This window comes from Pezoporus wallicus, unplaced genomic scaffold (assembly GCF_028554395.1).
Source record: "Pezoporus wallicus isolate ANWC-B61680 ecotype Strahan unplaced genomic scaffold, APGP_CSIRO_Pwel_v1 contig_6783, whole genome shotgun sequence".
NCBI lineage: Eukaryota > Metazoa > Chordata > Aves > Psittaciformes > Psittacidae > Pezoporus > Pezoporus wallicus.
The window spans coordinates 848232-870540 of record NW_026637555.1 but is presented as its reverse complement, the minus strand read 5'-3'; the positions used below and the strand labels follow the sequence as shown (position 1 = coordinate 870540).

General features: G+C 40.8%; 1 protein-coding gene and 1 long non-coding RNA gene across 2 annotated transcripts; one reads left to right on the top strand and one right to left on the bottom strand.

The window, feature by feature from the left end:
• Nucleotides 1-1221: 1221 nt before the first annotated feature.
• On the bottom strand, nucleotides 1222-8972 carry PCK1 (phosphoenolpyruvate carboxykinase 1). The gene is made up of 10 exons (XM_057406345.1): nucleotides 8815-8972; nucleotides 8342-8616; nucleotides 6790-6971; nucleotides 5962-6165; nucleotides 5453-5640; nucleotides 4334-4496; nucleotides 3958-4182; nucleotides 3734-3865; nucleotides 2899-2994; nucleotides 1222-2307 (listed from the first exon to the last, which is right to left on the bottom strand). Exons 2-10 carry the CDS (start codon nucleotides 8563-8565, stop codon nucleotides 1853-1855), a joined length of 1869 nt encoding a protein of 622 aa, XP_057262328.1. The 5' UTR covers nucleotides 8566-8616; nucleotides 8815-8972; the 3' UTR covers nucleotides 1222-1852.
• Nucleotides 8973-18033: 9061 nt separating this feature from the next.
• LOC130597627 (uncharacterized) lies at nucleotides 18034-22255 on the top strand. The gene is made up of 3 exons (XR_008971821.1): nucleotides 18034-18153; nucleotides 21132-21260; nucleotides 21971-22255. It is a non-coding gene; the product is annotated as an uncharacterized LOC130597627 (long non-coding RNA).
• Nucleotides 22256-22309: the final 54 nt, after the last annotated feature.

Genomic DNA, 22309 nt, shown 5'->3' with positions numbered 1-22309 from the left:
AGGTCCAATACTGTTGTATCAGTTTGGGAGTAGCCCAAGCCTTTCATCAACTATTTAGAGAACTACTTTATAAACAACTTGGGTTTATATGCATGCTAACAGTCCTTGAATTTGAGGAGTGCATGTACTAGTCTCTCTTGCCTTACTTCCTTTGACTTATTTACTGTGTTCCACCTTGATTTTTCTTCCAATTCGGAGACCATTCAAGAGCGCACAGGCTACACATGGCCGTAATAGGAAACCTGCATCTATGCAGATGCATTTTTGACCAGCAAGCAGGTCAACTGAAGATCAAGTCTACAGAGGCTGCACTGTTCATCTCTGCTCTCGTCACAGCTTTCTATTGTCTGGGTTTTGTGTGATCTATCTATTGACTTATGCTGTATGACTTGCTCCAGAATTGATAATGTTTGCGTTAAGTCCTGAACATGGAGTCAGGAGGTAGTTAGAGGCTTTTCAGGCTATGTGACCTCTCCTAGCAAACTTTGAGGGGCATCTGTTGACCAGCCCTGGTACTGTTTGCTTTGCAAGGAAGCGGGGTCTATAAAAAGGCTTATTACACAATGTAAGTGATTTTCTTTCTGCTAAGCAAATATTTGCAATATATTTTGGGAGATCAAGCATTCAAAGTGAAAAAGCAGGATACCTGTCAGGGACATGGGAAGCACAGAAAGGACACCTTTAATTGGAAGAACATGGGGTTGCTTTAGTGTCTTGGATCTACAAGGAAGCCAACATAGGCTCCTACCCCTGTTTTCATTGAGCTCTAAGGCTTTAGGCATCTCAACAAATCCAGAAAACTCTTCCAAAACTCTTTACTTCAACAGCTTCAATAGTTATTCTTGCAAAAGCCAAGGCACTGTGGAACAGAGACAATACCCATGACTTCAGCAAATGAACAAGGTCCTAATATGGGGCTTTCTTAGAGGGTGGTTTATTTAATAAATGCCTGAAGTAACTAACAATGCCCAGTTCTGGAGAGCATGTCCCCAGCTGGACGACTGCTTGCAGCTGGTATCATCATTTCCAGATCATTCCTTTGGCTTGAATAAAAGTTTCAAAGACAGTATGTGGCTTAAACTAGTTGGCTCAGAAGTAGCAGCAGATCAGTGCTACTACTAAGTGTCTAAATTCCATATGTGAATTTCTTCCTGTGCTGTGGTACTGACAGGAGGCCCAATTTATATGCATGTAGTTTAGAAACAGTGAGAATACTGGAAATAAGGTCATATTTTGTATAAACATTTATTTCAATAGTTTAAAGAACAAGCCATTCAAAACATCTGGAAATCACAGGAACATGAGTCATATAATAGCAGTATCTTAAATATGCATTAGTAATACAAAGTCATCTTTCACTCTGATAAAAGTTACAACTTCATTTTTCTAAAAAAATATTTAAGCCATGAAATATATGTAGGTAATACATATATATACAGCACCTAATTTTCTTTCTTCTTTCCTGTAAAGCCCGAGACTCTAGAGGCTTGCGTGATGGAAACAACGTGCTACACCTTGAAGGCTGGATTGGCTTGGATTGTATATGCATAACTAGGCAAATAATTTACATACATCATGGCTATATGTGCATGTAAGTGACAGATCAGGGTTTTGAACACCATGTTCACATACATTCCCACAGCTGCTCATCTATTCCCAACAACTGATGTAGTTATAAATCATTAGGTCTGGAGTTACTTCTAGAATGCCCCTAACCATATTCTAACTAAAGACCTACTTTCATTATAACCCCTCTGCCCATCAGTGTGCTGTTATGCTTCTAGTGGTGATCAGGTAAAATGTATTTGTCCTTATTATGTGTGGATTGATAAATAATTGTGCCTTTGATAATCTACAACTGTTTTATCCTCATCTCTAAGGCAAGCATTTCCCTTTCTATTTCATAGGGAAGGTCAGCATTAACTTGCACTTCAAAGTATTGTTTGATTTCTTCTACCTCCTTTTCCCAGAACTCTTTGGAGATATCAAACAGTTCGGTCAAGTTGACATCTTCTAAGCCCTTCAAGTTCAAAGCAGTATCAGCAGGGATGTAACCGATGGCAGTTGGCTTGGCAGAGGCTTTCCCTTCAATTCTGTTGAACATCCACTCCAGCACACGGGAATTCTCTCCATAGCCAGGCCACAGGAATTTCCCTTGGCTGTCTTTCCGGAACCAGTTAACATGAAAGATCCTTGGTAGTTTTGCAGCTGGACGATGTGCCATGCTGAGCCAGTGGGCCAAGTATTTGCCAAAGTTGTAGCCAAAGAAAGGTCTCATGGCAAATGGATCGTGCATAATAATTTTGCCTGTTCAAAACACAAATGGAGAATGGAAGGTAATAAATAGCACATTTATTCTAAAGCACATCGATTCACATCCTCCCAGGATTTAGTACCCTTTACTACCCTTCTATATCTGAACCAGAGAGCTTTAAGAAACAATACACACATTATCCTTGATATGCAAAAAAAAAGCATAAATTAAATTAATTTCTGTAATCAGTGGAAATTAAATTTCTTAAATCTCAGGTCAAGCAGCTTAAATGAAGATCCTCAAGAGCTGGCTTTCATCATTCATGTATTTATGTTGAGCTCTAGCAGAAGAGAAAATTTATTTATCCCAGACTGCAACAAAACCTCCATATCAAGGCTTCTGGCAAGCCCATGCCTGCAGCCTGTTCTCTATGCTTGCCACTTAGGGGATTATTTTGCTTAATTTGACTTTTACAGAGAATTTGGCTTTTAATTCCAGTACAAATATTTTCTATTGTGAAAATGCACAGGTTGCAAAATTATCTGCCAAGACTGAAATGTGAAAGAGGGGGGGGGAGGACAGAGCAGGTACTCTAGAGAGAGGATTGCTCTTAATATGGGTGGGCAGATTAAATGTTGATTTACCTTTGTGCTCAGCAGCTGCTGTTGCTTCAGATCTCATAGCTGCTCCTATAAATACTCCATGTTGCCAGTTAAAGGCCTCATATACGAGAGGCACACCTGTAAAGAACAAAATCACTTCAGTAATTAGAGGTCCAGAAACATTTTTATAACAGGTTTTGCTGAGACACTGCTGAATGCACTTTACTGTATTCCACTTTAATGTATAATGTATTCTATTTTTTCCTCTTTTTTTTTTAATCAGGTCATTTTCTGCCCTCTTACAGCAAAGATGTTTATATGAATGTTTCAAAACTGGTTGCTGATTACTGAACACATCCACGTTTAGTTGCTCAGTAGGGCTTATCTGGGGCCTCAGAATCCCCAGCAGATTTTACTAGACTAGAACCTGGTCCTGTGGGTAGATTAGACTCCGACCTAGCATTACTTCTATTTCTTTTCCAACTTTAGGTGACCTTTAACAGACCAATTTATTTTGCTTCCTTTTCTGTAAAGTGTCTACAACTGGTTCATTTCTCTAACCATTTCCTATGTGAACTAGTTCAACTGCAAGCAGATTGAGACAAGTATAGCAATTTGCTATGTGTATTACCCAGGTTAGTGGATCCTGATCTCTCTCTCCAGCCCTTTATCATTACCTGTTTTGCGTTGACATCTAACAATTCAGGTATTGAAATAGCAATGGCTGTGTGTCAAAGGCTAACTGGAGAAGTTAGACTAACATGGTTAGTTCCTTGCTTTTGCAGCTGTGAAAGCAAAACCTGTGCCTGTGCCCAGCTGTGTTTCAACCCTTCTGTGGTCAGCACTTCAGCCTTTATGTGGCTGCTGCACCTCTTACCAGCAGGTCTGCGGCCTCCAAATATTATCCCTTCAATGGGCACACCTTCAGGTGATTCCCATGCAGGGTCCACAATGGGGCACTGGCTGGCTGGAGTGCAGAATCGTGAGTTGGGATGAGCACAAGGTTCCCCTGTAAAGAATACAATAAGAAGGCCATAATTGCAGAATTAACTTGAATTCAGAAGAGAAAACCAAGAGAGACTGTGGAATGGGCCAGGTTACCATTATCTGGGGTCCAATCCTTGTTCTTCCATGAAGTCAATGTTATTCCTGGTGGTAATGGTTCATCAATGCCTTCCCAATAGACACCTCCATCACTGGTTTCAGCTACATTGGTAAAGATGGTGTTCTTGAATATGGTTTTAATAGCATTGGGATTTGTTTTGACTGAGGTTCCAGGGGCGACACCGAAAAAGCCGTTTTCTGGATTGATTGCCCTTAAGTTGCCTGAAAGTTAAATGACAAAATGTCAGTAACTCAAAATGATTTAATTCTATCCAAGATTTTGTAGCATGTATTTCTGCACTTAAAAGCAACCCATACTGGACTATAAAACAATCCATACGTTGTTCATCCATACATAAAACAATCTCCATACCTTGTTCATCAAATTTCATCCAGGCAATATCATCACCCACACACTCAATTTTCCATCCTGGCAGGCTTGGGTTCATCATAGCCAAGTTAGTTTTTCCACATGCACTGGGAAATGCTGCCGCAAAATACTTCTTTTCACCTTCTGGATTGGTAATGCCCAGGATCTATTGAAAAATTAATGCAATTGTTAAACATGGTCTTTTTTTTTTTTTCCACTTTTCATTTTGAAGATTGTCTCCCAGCAAGTGGTAATGGCAAGATATTTAGTAATGCAAATTTGTTCCTACAGAAGCAGCACCATGTATTATAGTTGACAAATAACTTAAACTGTATGTTATTAATCAAAAAAGTCTACCCTTGTGCTTTAGCACATCTGTAATTTCTTGTATTTTTAATACAAGAATGTCAATACGTGTACATAATTCCAACGTATTTCTATTTTGCTGGTTAAAGATACATAGACTGTATACAGCTGTGTTTCTCAGCTGAGACAGAAGAAAACTAGGCAATATTTTTTTGGCTGCATGACTGGACTGAAGTGAAAACACTTCATGGATGATACTTCTACAATCTTTATAGAGTCCATAGAACTTTTTTCTGAGACTGTTCTCTTATGTGCTTTGAAATCTTTGTTTTAGTGGCATTTTATGGTAGTATAATGTTTAAATGACAGCAGAAAGTAAAGGAGGGATACACAGCAGAACTCATTTAGGAAATCTAATATTTGCAGATTTCTGAGTGCACAGACCTCTTTATAATAAGAAAGGCCATTTTCAAAACTTGCATTATCTTCAGGTGTTAGACTTGCAGGGGCAATGTGGGTGCACAGTGGTGATATTTAAGCCCTGCTCAAGTACATGGGTCTGCCTACAAGAAGCCACTGTCAGAATTCCCAGATCTTTTTGGTTTCTGGTTTCACAGATACTATTTTTAAATGTTTGGTACTTAACCTTGAAGCAGTTTACTATTTCTCATACACCTGCCATGTGATAAATTCCTATCTAATGTCACAGAACTACCTACATAAGCCTAATTTTATTGATAGCAAGATACAATGTATTTATGTTGAGCTAATTTAGGGTTTAATGGCTGTTCAAACACATGATTTAATAGCTCTTACCAGCATGTGCTCAGCTAGCCAGCCCTCCTCCTTGGCAATTCTGCTGGCAATTCTGAGAGCAAAGCATTTTTTCCCCAGTAAGGAGTTTCCTCCATAACCACTGCCAAACGAAATGATTTCTCTGCGATCAGGGAGATGAGCAATCAGCGTTAACTCCGGGTTGCATGGCCAGTTGTTGATTAATGGTTCTGCAGAACAGAATGTTGTGCTCATGAATGCAGCCATTTCCATGCTGGATCACACTAGTGCTTCATCAGCATCAAGCCTCTTGACAGCAATCCATACATACCAGATGCTTCAAAGGAAATCCCCTCTAAGTACTAGGAATAATAATCTCCTTTCCATGAAACCCTCATTGAGCTTTGATTCCTTTGCGTTCTGAACCTATTGCTGTAACACAAGCCACCCTGGTCTTCTATGGCAAGTGCCTCCCATGTGCTGAGAACACACAATCGGCTCTAAACATGTCCCTGGAATTTCCAGGTGTGACAGTTTTTAGTGTCTCTTACCTTTTAGTGGCAGAGGACATCCAACCGAGTGAAGGCACTTTACAAACTCCCCATTGTTCAGGGCTTTCAAAACATCTGTTCCCATCCGTGTCATGATCCTCATGCTGGCCACTACATATGGTGAATCTGTCAGCTCGATCCCAATCTTGGACAAAGGAGACCCAACAGGCCCCATGCTGAAGGGGATGACATACATCGTACGTCCTGGAAAACAGGGAGTGGCAAGATGTGGCAAAGAGCAAAGCAAGGAACTTTGGAAATAATTTCTATTAATGTGGAGGTTGTTTCTCACTCCTTTAAAAGCTGTTTGTCTTGTGGGTGTTTCTGGTGATGTTTAAAGAGCTGTAGCTTTCTGTTTGTCTAATTCTGTAGCAATAAGTTTTATCTCAAATGCTGAAAGCAGCTGTTCAAATTATCTAGCCGGTGGTAAATGTGGGTGGAGGCCAAGTTCTCTGTTGGTAAATCACTCAACCTGTAATTATTGCTGAACATGGGGGTCCTCCATTCTTGCTTTGCTTCTTCCTATCTGCAGCTTAGTACCTGTGGGACGTGCTGAAAAAATTCACAATTTTCCTACCTTATTTTGCTCCTCTTTATGGAGAAAAGAATGCTGGAAAGAGACAGAGCACTGTCCTTGCACAGCCTTTTGGATCTATGGTAAAGATCTGGATGCAACCCACAAAGTGACTAATACGAGGGGGTATGAACCTAAACTTTCAGCTGAAATCTTTCTTTACTGCTTCCTTTAATGATTATAGTAACTAGTAGTTAGTAGTGTCTCTGTAATCCTAAAAGTCCCATTTCAACAATCATCCTTTTCTTGCCCACCTTGCATGCAGCCTGGGAACCTGGTGTTGAAGGCTTTCTCAAAGTCTTCTTCAGACATCCAGCGGCCCAGCTGGCTAGTTCCAGTTTTAGGGATTGGAGTGGTATCTCTCTGCTCTTGAGTGATGATGACAGTTTTGCTCTCAATTCTTGCCACATCTCTTGGATCAGTGAGAGCCAACCAGCTGCATTTCATCAAAAATCAGGAAATTAGACTTTAATTATATACGTATATATTACTTTTTACCCTTCTGTGGGACTGGTTTAGTATAAGAAGGTACAATTCTTTATAAGGCTAAAACTACAGTGACAGAACCAGTGTAACAGACAGTCTCAAAAATCAGATACATTCTCTCATACAAATTGTTTCAAGACTTCCCAGTTTAAATAACAAATTATATGGCCTAGGAAATTCTGGTTACATGTTAATATTCCTTTGCCTCTTATCTCAGTCTTATTCTCTGTTGCTAACTTCCAGGGAAAAGTTAATTTCATTTAATTCTCATTTTCATCAGTGTGAAGCTGTTTTGCATGGGGACCACAAAATGATGCCTCAAGTGAAGTGGATGCCAAGCAAGTACTTTTAAGTGTTGTTTTAAGTGCCTGTGGGATCAGAATCCAGCCTAGTAGATTTACATAGCCCTTTAAGTAAGAGGCATCACAAAAGAAATACTGAGTATAAGCATGATCATAAAGTGTAGGAGTTTGTTAAAGGGGATTCTTTTTCCCCTTTAAAGAATTTTTGCCATCTATTTACAATAGAGAAGATTGTTTTACATTTTCACCTCTGTGCATAGACATCTTCCACGAGCATAAAAATGTTCTAGTTGGGCTGTCATAACCATCATCACTACAGCTAAGCATATAATTAACAATGAATAATTTATCTGGTGAATCTTGCCCTTTTCTCTCCCAAATAGTCTGCAAACAGATTGCCAAATTCCTGCACTTAGTTATTCAAAAGTCTTTGCAGATTTCTCCCATGAAGATCTCTTGGTTGGCACGTAATTCCTAAGTATGTACTTGTTGTTAATATTCCCCTTTCACGTTGGGTTAGTTCAGAGAGATGATGAAATATTTGAAAAAAGTATTTGCTGAATATATTACAGTCAAAGCTCATCGGCACGATATGAATAATGCCTGTACTGAATAATATTTGAACACCCACAGAGCTATTTGAATGCCACAAGAAAGTATTTGATGAATAAACTAATTGACTAAAATAGCAGAATTCTTCAAAAGATGCATTTGCTAAATAATATTTAACTATTGCTAATGATTAGTTACATAAGTCTCATGACATTATTTCGGTTCCCTGATGTAGCTAATCAATAGAGACAATGTAGAGTTGATAGTCCAATGAATAATATGCTTTATGTTAGTTTTTAGAGGGAGAAGTTTGCCTTTCCTGAGTGTTTCAGCTATGTAAGCTACAGTGCCAAAACGTTCATGGAAAGCAAATATTGAAGGGTTATAAGCAGTGTTAAAAGTAAACAGGATAGAAAATGCATATTGCAATTCTGAGATGATACTTGACTTCCTTTAGGCTACTCACCAGTTCTCGTACTTGCTCAGCTTCTTGATCATGCCTTGTTCTACCATGATGTCCAGAATTTTTTTGTTTTCTTCTTCTGAGCCATCACAGATATGAATGCTCTCAGGCTGGCACAGCTTGGCATTGCTTTCAATGAAATCCCTTGCTTCTGGGGGCAGGCTCTCCAAATCCCCCTGGACAACTCTGGGCATGACGTTTACCTCTGCTTTCAACTGTGGGGGCATTACTGAACCTGTAGTTGATCTTGCTGGTGGCTTTGAAACACTGATCACAATCTAAAATCAAATATATTGGGTGTGTTAGCATACCATGGCAGTCTAACCAGTGCCAATAAGACTTCCTAGCAATGTAACAATGTACAAAGTAGAATATGCAATAGACTTGATCACGTATTCTGCTTTAAAATCAAGACAGAGAATTTGGATCACTGGTAATTTCAAGCTGAAAAAAAAAATAGAAGCTGTTCTACTTACTGCCTTTTTTAAGATTGAGTTGAATGTTAGAGAGGATTTAGCTGACCCTTTCAGTTGATTCCGTTCCACTTGCTTCGGCGCACTCTTGCAATCCCTGTTTTCCAAGGAGGTATCCTCCTTCCTTAAATACCTATTTCGTAGTAGTGTCCATCCCACTAGTGAGGTGAGGGAGGCTTGTCCTTTACGTCACCACTGGATGTGTCTTGGGACAGTGCCACTGACACTGTCATCATGCAGAGTTGTCAACAAAGCAGCCCTGTGCAGGTAATCATTTAGCAGGTTTCATTAATGAATGCTGAATGCGGTGTTTCTTAGCCCCCGGGTTTGCTGGTTTGAAGCAGTTACAAAATTTAGCAGTTTAACCAAACTTTGATCCAGTTTGGCTTTGAAACCAAAAGTGTCACAACTTCTCAGTGTGTGGAAAAGGTTGATTGCAACGGGTATCTGGAACTGGGAACACAGAGGTCACCCAGGCAAAGCACAGTTGGCGCATTTTGTAGGCAGATGCTCGCTAGTTGGCTGTGAAGTGGAGGCTCGTCCAAGGTCTGTTTACTCACCTTGGGAACATTGCCTGCTTCAGGGATAAAGTTCAACAGTAAGCACTGACAGGCTTCAATAACCACTACATATGCCTGCGTGGAGGCCTTATTTTTGTCCATGCAATTCTAAAAAAACAAGCAATATAAGTCTAAATGTTGTGTTTCCTTCACTAAGGGAGAGAAAGTTTTTGCTTATGGCTTGCTTTAGGCTCTTACATACTGAATGATTGTTTTCTATTGCTATAAGTTCAGAGGAGGCAGATCAGCAACTGTCTCAGTAATTGATCCACACCTTCAAATGTTATGTTTTATTTTACTGGGAGTCCTATGGGGGTAATGAAATATTAACCCATCTTTAATTTAGTTCTTAAAGGTGCAAAACAGCTCAGGAATGTGGCTGCACACTTTGTTGTATGTGTGAAGTGTACTGTATGCATATGTGCATACACAGACATGTATACGTAACTGTTGTGGCAGTATACAATACCAATAGCCACTACTACTCCTCTAATTCTGAGGGTTAGAGAGTAAGGTCAAGATATTTTGAGGTCTCACCTCTAGCTGTTCCTGCCTGCCTGTCTTTCAGTTCTCTACCTTCTCCTGCTCCATTTTAGACCATCATGCCCATAAAGAAAGGCTGATCTTCTTGTCCATTTGTCCATGCAGTCTGGGTGTGTGAAGAATGAAGTAGTTCAGATAAAGTAGAAATAACCCTGCTTCCGTTTCATCTCACTCTGCTTACACCCAGGCCCAGCAAAGCTCTTGAGCCTGGATGAAGTGGTGCTTTCATGCCAACCTGATGTTTTTATATTAATGGGGCTTTCACCAATGCGTGTAAAATATTATCAATGACAGCTTGTAGAACAGGAAATATGGGAATCCTAGGTAAGTTTCAGGGAGTTTTTTTAAAGCAACGGAATTGATGTATCTTATATAAAGGATATTCAGTAATTCACCACCCTCTCAGATCTGTGAACTCAATGAGATGTTTCCAGCAAGGCTTCTGCTGAGGCAACCAGCAGCGACTTGCAAGCCCTGAAAAGCCACGTCTGGCAAAGCAGCACCATCAGGATTGCAGCTCTCCTTCTTGCCTTGCAAGTCTAAAGCATTGTAGAGCTGAATCCACACTGCAGGAACATTGGGACTGAATCCTCCACCTTTCCAGCAAAGGTTTTTATTATGTTTTGTAAATGTAAGGGGAAGAAACAGTCCTTGATGCACTGCAAGGCCAAATTTTCCTGAAAAGGAAAACAAAAACCTGGTAGGATTAAGAGGTGCTAAAGACTGTTTCAGGGTTCTGCCATAAGCAAAGGTAAAAACAGACAACTTAATAATGACAGCAGTGGTGTTTCTCTTCTGAGTCTGCATACTGTACTGCTGATGGAACTGATCAGAAATATTTTGGCCAACTGTTTTCCTTTTCATTAAGTACTTCATTAAAAATAAAATGGGGCATAATCTTAAGTAATACTAAGCAGAAGCCTTTTTCGTGAAGTACAAAAATGTCGAGTCTTTCCTGATGGCCAAGTAAGTCATTATACACAAATAACAACCACAAGTAAACCAGCAATGGTTCTGAAAAGAGTAGACCAGATAATGATCCTATTACAGAATGAGTAGAGTCAGAATAAAAGCTTAAATATGACAGTGTAAGACAGCAGGATTTCTCCTAGTGTCTCTTCAGTTTTGAGTGGAGGAAAAAATCCCTAACCCCAGAGCATTAATTTCTGCCAATTAAATTATAGTCAGGCAGGTGTTGTGCAAATTTTCTCACACTGCAATCCTAACCTCCCACAATCTTGCTATACAAACTGTGGGTTTCTCTTGAGAAGACACTAAATATGCCAAATTGGTGGCACTGTGTTGTGAACATATGTCCATTAAAAATCACATTAAGGATTCCAAATGTTTTTCATTTGTGATGGCAGCAGGGCTTGAGTGCAGATGTCCACTGGGAATTCTAGACATTTAAGCATTAAATTACTTGTATTTAGGTAACACCTCCCATCAGAGGATCTCAAAGCATATCACAAACACACAGTAAGCCTCAAGCCCCTATATAAAACACGTGTAGTATTTGGTGCAATGAAATAACTGGAGCATATGCAAATCAGAGCCAAGATTATCTTATCCAAGAATCTTCTCATTTAGAGATTCCGTTTTTAGTTACCTAACAGAAGGCATTAAAGGTTTAAACTGAAGATAATGAACTATCAGAACTCCCTGTGTTTCCCACAAAAATAACACCCCAGAAGTAGCATCTCCAGTGGCTCAGTTACAGTGGTCTTGAGGTGTTCACCCAATACCAGCGTGTACTGCTGTTTGCCATGTATTTGTCTGCCTTCTGGATTCAGTTTTCTGGAGGGTCTCGCTAGTGACAAACATGGGAGATGGCCTGGGGGCAATGAAAGGTCTTAAAAATTGTCTTGAATGTAAAGTTTATTTTTCCATTTAAATATAAAAACTTTTTTAGTGCTAACTGTATTATACTCATCTAATAGCTGATACAATTTCTTCGGATTGAACTTTTTTGGCACTTCTTCTCTGCGCTTCTTGACACTTGAATGTGATGCTCATCAGGTGTCACCTTGGAAGCTGTCAAATTATTTAAATGTGTGTGAATCTGACATTTTCAGATGGTAGTGTTCAACAAGTGCCTTAAAAGGAGTGTTTTTAGAAGGTTTGCGTTGATGGACACTATTCAGCCTGTTCAAAATAGAGGTTTTGAGCACTTTGACTTTTACGGATTTACTGGAACCCAGTCAATAAATGCAAAGGTTCTTAGCTGCTCAGAAAAAAAGCATCATAAGAAAGCTTAACTCATCCCTACTGAACGAGGTGCAACAAAGCACAAAGATCTTAAAGTTGTTAATGGCATATAATAATACTCAGAAATTCTACTCCCCTCCCATTGCTAATTATCCTACATATTGTCACCTCCAAAGAGTTTGCACTTAGGTATTTTTGTTATAAAATTGTAGATTTTTAAAAAGACTCTCTGAGCTATTCCACTAATGGAAGAACATTGCTTCTTGATTGTTATTTTTGCTGTGAAGTTGTGCTCAGCTGGTACTGAGCAAGCTGCAATTGCTGCCGAACTGAATGCTGCACGAGCACAGGTCCAAGGGCAGTCCTTGCAAGTGTACCACTCAGAGACCAGGGCAGGGACTGTTCCTTCAATTGCCAGAAGAAAACATGAACCGTGCAAATTGCCTGCAGTTGCAAAAGAGTCTGTGACTGAGCCAAGTGTTTATTCCAGACCCTGCACAGCCCTGTGTGGTATTTCCGCTTCACAGCCCCTTTTCTTGCAAGCAGTTCTTCGGCACTGACCCAGCTGCAGGAGGTCTGGGGCTCTGGCCACACGTGCTGCACGCTCCCCTCCTCGTGCACTGAAGGAGACTGAACCTCTGTGACCAGGCAGAACAGGTAGCAGCAAACTGGGAGCACAGTGCTTTTCTTCTTACCTCCTCCTTTCCAAACCAAAATGATATAGTATTTGTCTTGGGCATATTGTAAGGTATAATGTTTGTGGATCACTAAGGTGATGTAACATTTTTGCCTGTTTTCAAAGTTAAATGGCTTTTCTGATGGTCAAGGAATGAGAAAGGAGAAAACAGATTTAGCACAATCAGAACATACTTTCATTAGTCTGTCCAGCATTTTCCTCTTGACAACAGACACATTAAAATTTCCCAAGCCGAATGGAAGTAAATCTCAGCAGATGGGAACATACATTAGTGCACGTTTAGGGTCTCTGAAGAAAGGCACCAACTTTTGATGCTTAGTTTAGTATCAGCTCTAGCACTCAATCCTGAGCTGTATTTTAGGGACAGTCCTGGTTGTGCCACAGTACATGCCAAGGCTGACAATATATACCATAGGCACACTGGTTTCTTGATTGTCGTTCTAGGCACACTGGTTTCTTGATTGTCGTTCTGCTTTGGCTAGGGAACTATTTATTCTGTTGCTGTTGTTGTATTTTCAAGCTCACTTTTACAGACACACTGTCACAGTCACTAGGGAGGCGAGTCTCTTCCATTTTTTCTTGTAAGGAGTACAAGCTGGAATCTTGGCTAGGGAGGTACCTTGACACCTATGAAGGATACTGAGGACTTAATTACCTCCTGTTTTGCTGGTGACCCTTCTCAACAACACAAGACACTTAGTTTGGACCTCGAATTTGCACCTGAGCTTCTGGTAGGAGACAGCACCCCATATGCAGAGGTGCAAGCAGTTCCCCATTGATGGCATTTGCTCAATTAGTGGCTCTGAGCAGCGTGTTACTCACTGCTCATCCTTCTCTCGCAACAGCTCATAAACTCTGGAGATGGGATTGATCAATGTAGATTTAACCTTGAGAAGTAGTTGCTGCTTCCTGAGCTGTGACTTTAATGTGGAGACTCTTTCCTGAAGGAGCACTGTCATCTTTCACAAAACTCGTATCAGGGATCAGTGTGAATGTAACAGGGCTCTGTAGCTACTCATACCTGACCAGTGACTGGGTATGTGTAATCCTGTCAAGTGTGAACTTGGGAGCTCTCCTCATCTGCTGCAGAAGGTTTAACAGGCACATGGAAAATTTGGGCCCATCAGGTCTTTGACTGACTTTACCAGTACAAAGGTAAGAACATGAGCATGATTTTTGCATGGTTACTGCATTTTGTAATTTATTTTTTTGCTGGATGCAGAATCACAGCCAGGAGAGAAGGGGACAAACTGTACTGAACAGAGTGGAAAACAGTCAGCATAAGGTTGTTTCCCTTCACCTCTGCAGCATCTGCTCTGCTCAGTCAGACAAAGCCCAGATGGCATCGAGATTCAGCTCTGCAAATAGAAATGGTGACCCTTGCTGCAGTGAAATCTGTTTCCCACAGAGGTCTGTGTTTGCAGCTGTCAAGGGCTCCCTGCTTCGTACCTGTGGAGGGGGTAAATGACAAATCCTTGCACACAGCTTCCAGAAGCAGGAGGTGTTTCAAACTCTTGTTCAAGAGCAGTCATTGGCTTCCTGCTGGTAACTAGGGTTCTGCTAACTGTGCCCTTTTACAGAGACTTCACCTCCTCAGGCCTTAGGAAATAGCATGGCAGCACCTTTCAGAATTTAAACATTTTTTTTTTTTCCTAGGATGAGATAACCTTGGCTCCTCTCACTCCTTCCTTTTGCATGCCATTTGTTATTTCTCTGCTATCCTTTGCTTGCTAGCAGCACTCTACTGTCAGTTGTCATTTCACAGTTACACAGCTCTGTCTACTTGACCATGAATGTGTTTTTTTGTCATTTACTTAAATGTTTCCATTTGCCTTTTGTCTCTCTTGTCGTTTTCATTCTCCCTTGTTACATGCAGTCTGACCCACTGGACATGGTTCTGTATGTCCTTCATGAGCCAACTTCCTTAAAGAAGCATGGCTTTATCCACTAAGCATGGGTGCAGATTCAGAGGGTTTATCTTCTGTTTCCACTTCTGGTATGGATTTCCCATTTGACTTTGGACATGTAAATGGGCATCTCCGAGCCTTTACTGTTCCAACGGAAGGACATTGGGAAGTGATAATGCCCATTTCTCTCTGTTCTTGTGCGTTCTTCCTAGGTTGATAGCTCCTGGCCAGAGGAGTTTAATTAGTCAAGATCATTATCTCATCTTTACATGTGTGCCACAGGTAGTCCCTACTGGGTCCTCTCTAGGTTATTGTAATGTTCTTATTTGATATATTGTATGTTGTTGATATATTGATATATTGTATGTTCTTATTTGAAATTAAAACCTTTTACTATAACCTCTTTTCTCCTCTGACAGTAACACAAAAGCACCAACTTGGGCTGAACCATGTTTTCTGTTTCAAGTGAAATTTGTTCTATACTTTTTTCTCAGGAAAATAGCTTTGATGAATATTTAAAACATTTTGTAACACTGAAAGCGACAACGGGAATAGAGAAGCTGACTGTGCAGAAATAAAAGCCAGGCTACACCTAAAGTTCAGAAAGCAAACGTGCCAATGTCAAGCACTACATACCTTTTGGTTCTTGAACCTTATGGCTGTAGGAAAATCAACATTACAAAAAAACAGTTACCTTTGAAACAGATCCTGTGTTTACTGGAAAAGCCTTATGCAAGTGTTAACAGATCAGGTGAAATCCTACATACTGTACACTTAGGCTTAACACATTTCTAAAAGGAGGAAGGCAAGATGGGTGGACCGTAATGGCATTTTCACAATGTAAAAGCATTTTGGTTTTGCCAGTGTAAATGGTTCCTTCCAGACAAGTGCTACAAGTATGATTATTGCTACAAACAACACTCAGTAAAGAGGTTGAGGGTTCAGCTGGGCCCTGGAGATCATACTTTTTTTCTTATTCTTTAAGGGAGACAGAATTCTGACTGTGCTGTACATGCTTCTGTTAACTGACCATCTGTACCCATCTCCAAATTTACTGATTCAGATGATTCATATGGATATGAATACTGTTTACGTAAAGAGGAACTTCTTATACATGAGCTTAAACTAGTATGTGTAAATGATTAGCAACCAACTGGCATTCTGCAATTAAAATAAGTAACTTGCTTGTTAACCTTGTATTGTTCAGGCATTTGCACTGCAATAGCACTAAGGCAGTATCTGGTTATTTTGGATGAAGCATAAATACTCTCTGCCTGGGAGACCTTGTTTAAGACAGAACAAAAGAAGGGTATGAATATCAGATCAAGAGACTGTAAGTTTGTAGAGGCTGCTCTGAACAGAGTAATTACCATTATTCACAAAACAAGTCACTTTGCTGTTCTCATTTCTAGGCATTTTGTCATCTTGGAGATGTGAGGATGACTAAGATTGAAGACATCCCTACTGATAAATATCAGGGACTCAATCACCTGCTGCCAGTGAAGTGACTTTAAATGTGCCCTTAGATTTTGTAGCCATTTCTTGATTTCTTTGGATTTTTGAATTGAGAAGCTTGATTCGGGCTCCTCAGAAACTTTTAGCACCCATGCCAATTTGTTATCTGATCTGGAAAACAACTCCATGGGAAGCCACTGCTCTTCTGAACCCACCAACTGACTCCTTACTGCTGATTTTGCAAGGTTTAATGTGCACTTGCTGCATATCCACGTGGAAGCAGAATTTGAACTCCTTTGGGCTGTACATCTAACTCATTGATTTATTAGGACAATGATTTAATAGTCTCATTCCCTGGTGATCCTATTAACTTCCAAGCAACGATGCCTGTTTAGCTGTGCACGAAGAGCTGTTCTCAGAACTGTTTTCGTGATTAAAGATTAACAGTGTGATAAAAGCAAGGAAACATGGGTATCCTTGGAGTTTGTTTCTTACATCAGTTGGGTTAAACCTTTACTATCTTTTCTCACTGTGTATCTTCACTTTGTGTTTGGCAATCAAACTTTGCACAGCTCCAGCACGTTTCCTCCAGTTTAGTCAAAACAAGAGGAAAACTTTCGGCCTTTTAAACACTTAACTCTTTGACCTTTGCACAAACAGCAGCAGAAACCTTTACTAACTAACTAAGGGGAGTTGTCTTTAAAACTTTCTTTGCTATCTCTCAGATTAAAGAGTATTCTGCAAAAACAGTAGAAGTCACTGAGGTGTACTTAACTGTATAACCATGGTAATGTCTTGTGAAATGGAAGAAGTAATGTGCTTCTCAGGTAAACCTTCTTCCAAACAGACTCAGGCATGCAAATCTGCTGTTTGACACAAGCAGTGGTACATTACTGGATGGCAGAATTGTTTCTAAACATATCATGATGTTAAATGAAATGGTTAATAGATAAATTGCAATTATGGTTAATAATTTTTAGACCACTTCCCTGAGTTGTGTCTAAGCAATCAATTATCCCTGGTACTTTCAGCTCCAATAAGTCCGTTAAATACTTCCCCTTTTATATATCCCATATCTGTATGGTCTTATGCCCTGTTTTTTTGTCGGTTTTTTTTGTCATGATATATAATTATAATCATTGACAGCGTGGAGCAGGATTTTAAAAGCATAGGCAATACTTAAGAGCAATACTTAAGACCATTTAGCCTTTTAACTTAATATAAGTTGCTTTAGTTCTTTTACAAGATCCACTCATATTTAAAGAGATGATTTGCCTTTTCAGAATCAGGATGAGCACTGGAGAGAGAATAAAGCATAGCTCTCCCCATTCCTTAAGCACAGCCCAAATCTAGTTGATCATGCACAAATGGCCACAGTCCAACACCGTGCCTCTGAGACAGCTCTGTCGCTGGGTCTGAAGTCTGACTAGCTTTCATATGACTGGAGACGGGGACCAGAGACTAGTCTTCTCTTCGGCAGACAAGAAATCCAAGTCAGATCTCAATCCTTAATGATGTCTGCTAGAATAAACTGCAGCTTCCACCTCAAAATCGGAGGCCTGGGGGCAAAATCAAAAAAAGAAAAAAAAATAATAATATTCTTCTTTCCAAGTGATCAGTACCTTTTCTGAAATTCAGACTGTGTCTGTGACCTGTGACCTCCAGGTCAGCACTGAAGCACTAAGTTAACTCTGAATCTGCAACTTTGAGTTGCTTAGAAGAGCATACAAAATAATATATGTATCTATATACTTAATTTTGCTCACTAGCTGACATGCTTTCCTTTATTTATTTTTTTTTAATTCAAGCTTTTGGTGTCTCTGAAGAAGTGCTCTATGTATGCAAGTGGGACGCTAAAAGGACAAGTTGACAACAGTACCAGAAAGCACAGAAGAAAGATTTCATTTAGTGACTACAACTCCATAAACTGAACAACATTAAAAGAAGCCCCATGAATTGGAGGATTATAAAGGTATTCTTCCTTCCTCTGAAACAGATGATGATGTTAAGGAGGTTAGCTACTGTTATTAGTAGGCCAATATCTCACTGCAAAACAGGTGATGAAGGTAGCAATTGTCCCTGGTGTTAAGGGCAAAAGGAAAGGTGTGTATGTTTTCAGACTGTTGTTAAGACACATAGATACCGCTATGACAGGTGCAGTGTGAATGCGACATATACTTGGAAACAAAAGTGAGACATCATAGAAAAGTGAAAATGGAAAACTTTCCAGATGCCAGGTGGAAAATTGTATTAAAGCTGTCAAAATAAGTCACAACAAAGGCTGGGTTTTCTCATAGACTAACAGGAGTCATGTTCTGGAGAAGAATGGGGTTTTCAACTATGAGATGGGGTATCACAAATGAAACAGTTATTAGTATTAGAGGTTAAATTGGGACTTATTTGTTTTGGCTTTTTTGGATTTGGTCTTTCTTGTACTTTTTTTTCTTTCTTTCAAGCTTACTGCAACAGTGCTGATATACTCGGAGTTTTGTGGACAGGTCAAAAATATGTAAATAAATTGCACCTTATTGCTTCACATAGTTATCTATTCTGGGCCTAATTCCAAACCCACTTAAACTGATGGCAGTGCTTTTGTGGGCATCAGAGGACTGCAGTTTAGGACCTATATTAGGAAAATGGAGATGCAAAGCATATGCAGTAGAGGCTGGTTATACAGCCTCTGCAGTCATCCAAAGTGATTTTCTAAAACACAGGAAGGAAATAAAACTGAAAACTGAACTACCTTCAAGGTCAAATATTCTTTGTGTACATGATAATGGAGCTTTGAAAAAAGTCAGCTCCATCTAAACAGCATTAAGCATCTTAAGTATTATAAAAGGCATTACTCAGATTTCAGACTGATAATCTGAACAGATAATCCAACATTTTACTCATTAAAAAAAGTCAGCTGCACTGCTTATATTTGGGTAGAAAAATACAGATTGGAACAAGGTTTGCTGTGTTTCCTTAGTACAGCCAAGAGGAGAATTTTCTCTGCTGATTTAGGATTTTAGTTGTCCGTGCATTTACTTCCATGCACTGGTAGAGTTTTACCAGCAATTTATCTGCTATTTTGTGGCTGATTTCTGGTTCTTTATGTAACATTACTTTTTTGCATAAGAGAATGTGCTTACATTAAACTCCTTATGTTCTTTATAAAATACGCCTAACAAACAATAATGTTTACTCCCACAATATGACTTATAAAATAAAAAGGTCCTCTGTTCTTTTCAGGACAGGTTTTTTTTCATGGAGACTGTTGATCTGTTAGAAAGAAATACAGCCTTTAGAGCAGAGGGTAAAAGCTTGATTGCAGTTAGAGATAGATGGTGCAGCAGGCAGCAGTGGTAACTGGAGATTGTACACACAATAGACCCTAACGGCCATTATGGAGCTGTTAACTTCTATTGTGTCAAGGTGTAATTAGAAAGTGGTTGAAGTTGCAGATTGCTGATCTAAGTGGTGCCTTTAAAGTCAATGAAAATTAACTGAATTCTATATTTAAGTTCTAAATCCTTGAAAATATTAGTTTATAATGGAAATAATGACAGACCTTTAACTGTAGCTGCATGGATGTTGCTGGTATTAGTAATGCAAAAGTAGAAAGCGGGACAGCTCTTGGATGCTTACAACTGTTCTAATGCATAAAAACTCATTAAAATTTCCTAAAGGAGGATGTATTATTATAACAACTTTTTTTCCTCAGTGCTCTTCAGCTATCATAATTGCACAGTATACATAGCAACTTGAAAGGAGTCAGAAATGTGTAAGAAGGATAATCTCTGGCTACAGTCACCAGAAGCATAATTATGTGAATACATTGCGTATTCTGCATCCTGTTCTTTGGTTTTGGGAGCCCACAGATTCTGTAGGTGATGAATAATGCGGTATCTAACTAAAATATCAGCCCTAAATTGCTGGAATACGTATTCAACCTTAAATAATTGCTTTGGATTTGTGTTGATTCCAAGTAATGTAATAGTTGTGACTAATCTGCAGTTATTACATGTAAAAAAATAATATTCTTTTTGCACTTAGGATTCCACAGATTTGTGGATAGGTGAAGTTATTGTTAAGGGTGTTTATCGGAGTTGCAGAAACTTTCTGTCTCTGAAGATAAGGCCCAGTAAAGTCAGGGACCTAAAAACAGGCTTGTTATGAGATTCACTTATCAAGATACAAAAGTTTTAATTTTTCCACTCTTAGAACTTGTTACAGTGACCCCACCAATGTACTTTTCACAGCTGCATCCTTTGCAGTAACCAGAATCACTTGTTTTTCCAGTAGCACTATATAGGCCTGCTCCCTCAGGCACCCACAACACAGAAAGATTAATGACCATGGAAAAGAGGCACTTGGCTCCTGGGTACCCAAAAATGTTAACTGCAACCAGAAATACACCATGTAATATTGGCTTTGTCCAAAACAGCCCCTTGTCCGATGGTACAACTAATAGGCCAGCAGCATCTGTTCCTATTTTGTGCTAAAGATATTTCACAAATGCAAGTTTTAATGTGTTACTTACACAGGCAATGAAAGCCACAGGCTGCTCAGGGGTTTTGTTTAAAGTTCAGTACACAGTTTAGCAGGACCTGGACCACACTGAGCTGCAGTCACTGCGCAATGTACAGTACTTTGCTACACACAGAACTAGTATTTAGTGATAGAGCTCCAAATATGTACTTTGCACTAGTGCATAATAGAAATTAATGGTAAGTCAGCCTTATAAAATGTTTGACAGTTGGAAATTGCTAGTCTAGAAGGGTACACAAAATTAAATGTTAAGTCTCTGAAATCATACAAGTTTACCTCAAAGACATTTTTACAATGTCTTTGGAGAAGTCTTTTAAGTCTAAAAACTTCTTGTTCTCACTGAATAACCATCCTGGCCTAAAGTAGAGCATAATGATGCTTATGTATCGCTCTACTGCCTCTGCAAGCCTACTTCAGCCAATTCTGTGGAACACTTCAGCTCCCGGGGTACGCGGTGCTGCGGCACCAGCAGTCAGCCCGCTCTTCAGCACCACTCCAGTGACACGGCACCCAGGATGAAGTGCTTCTGCGAGAGAAACATGGGAGGTACTTCAAATACTTTGCAAGTGGGGAAACCAATTGAGCTCAGCGCCGTGGTCTCCAGCCAAGTGGGAGCAGAAGGTTAAGGGCCTGCAATTAAAGACCGAGAGATCATCATCGAGGGCTCGAGTGTGACAAAATGGCAGGCTGCTGTGACAGGAGGCCTTGCTGCCTGCCACCCCCGCTTTCACAGCGAGATGGGCTCTTTGCTGAGCACCGGGCACGGCCTCTGCACGGAGAGGCCGCTGGAGGTTCCTCCATGTGCCTCCTGCGGAATTAACCAGCCCCCCCCACGGGCGATGCTGCCCACGAGCGGGTTCCCCGCTGCGGGGCCGGCTGCCCGCTGGGTGCGCGGGGCCGCCATGCCGAGGTGCACAGCCCCGTCTCCACCCGAGCGGAGCACCGGCCTCGCTCGCCGCCGCGGCTGCTCGCCCGCCCGCACCCCGAGGGCTGGGCACACCGCCGTTGGAGCGCAGCCGCCAGCGGGAGGCTGGAGGGCGGCGGCAGGGAGGTGGATTGGGTTGGGGAGAGCCCGGGGCGGAAGCACAGGGAGAGGTGGAAGGGGTGAGGGCCCGCCGGGAGGCTCTGTGGGTTGCCAGTGAGGCGGCGGGGGCCAGGAAGCGAGGTGTTCAAGGGCTGGAGTGTGAGGCAGGTCCAGGGCATTGTCCTGAAAGCCTGTGATTTGCCCTCATTTTTAACCTTCACCTTTTGAACAGGTTCACTCGGCAGTGTATGTGGCCTTAGGGCTGCTGGAGCCTTTCCCCAAACTAGGGGGTGTAGAAAAAAAAGACTGAGAGAGGGGAGTGATGGGGACAGGAAAACCCAAGTGAAGGAGAGGAGCAGCACCAGTGAGCACAGTGGGGACTCAACATGCAGGCGGGGGCGAGTGTGTCCCCAGAGTGGTCCCTGTTTCCTGAAGAGGGTGAAAAGCACTTGCTGACCCTACAGACAGTGTGTCCAAGCACAGAGGAGGAGGACTTGGAGGGCATCTGCCCGATAAGTGCCCACCCGCAGAATGGCATGGCCGTGGCAGCGCTGGCTGGGGCCGTTGTGCT

Excerpts from the sequence above, each read along its gene's own strand:
- PCK1 (XM_057406345.1), bottom strand. The coding sequence starts at position 8,565 with ATGCCCCCACAGTTGAAAGCAGAGGTAAACGTCATGCCCAGAGTTGTC. Across the intron at positions 5,641-5,961 it reads ATGTCCTCTGCCACTAAAAG|AACCATTAATCAACAACTGG; the intron begins GTAAGAGACACT and ends TCTGTTCTGCAG. Across the intron at positions 2,995-3,733 it reads TGGAGGCCGCAGACCTGCTG|GTGTGCCTCTCGTATATGAG; the intron begins GTAAGAGGTGCA and ends TGTTCTTTACAG.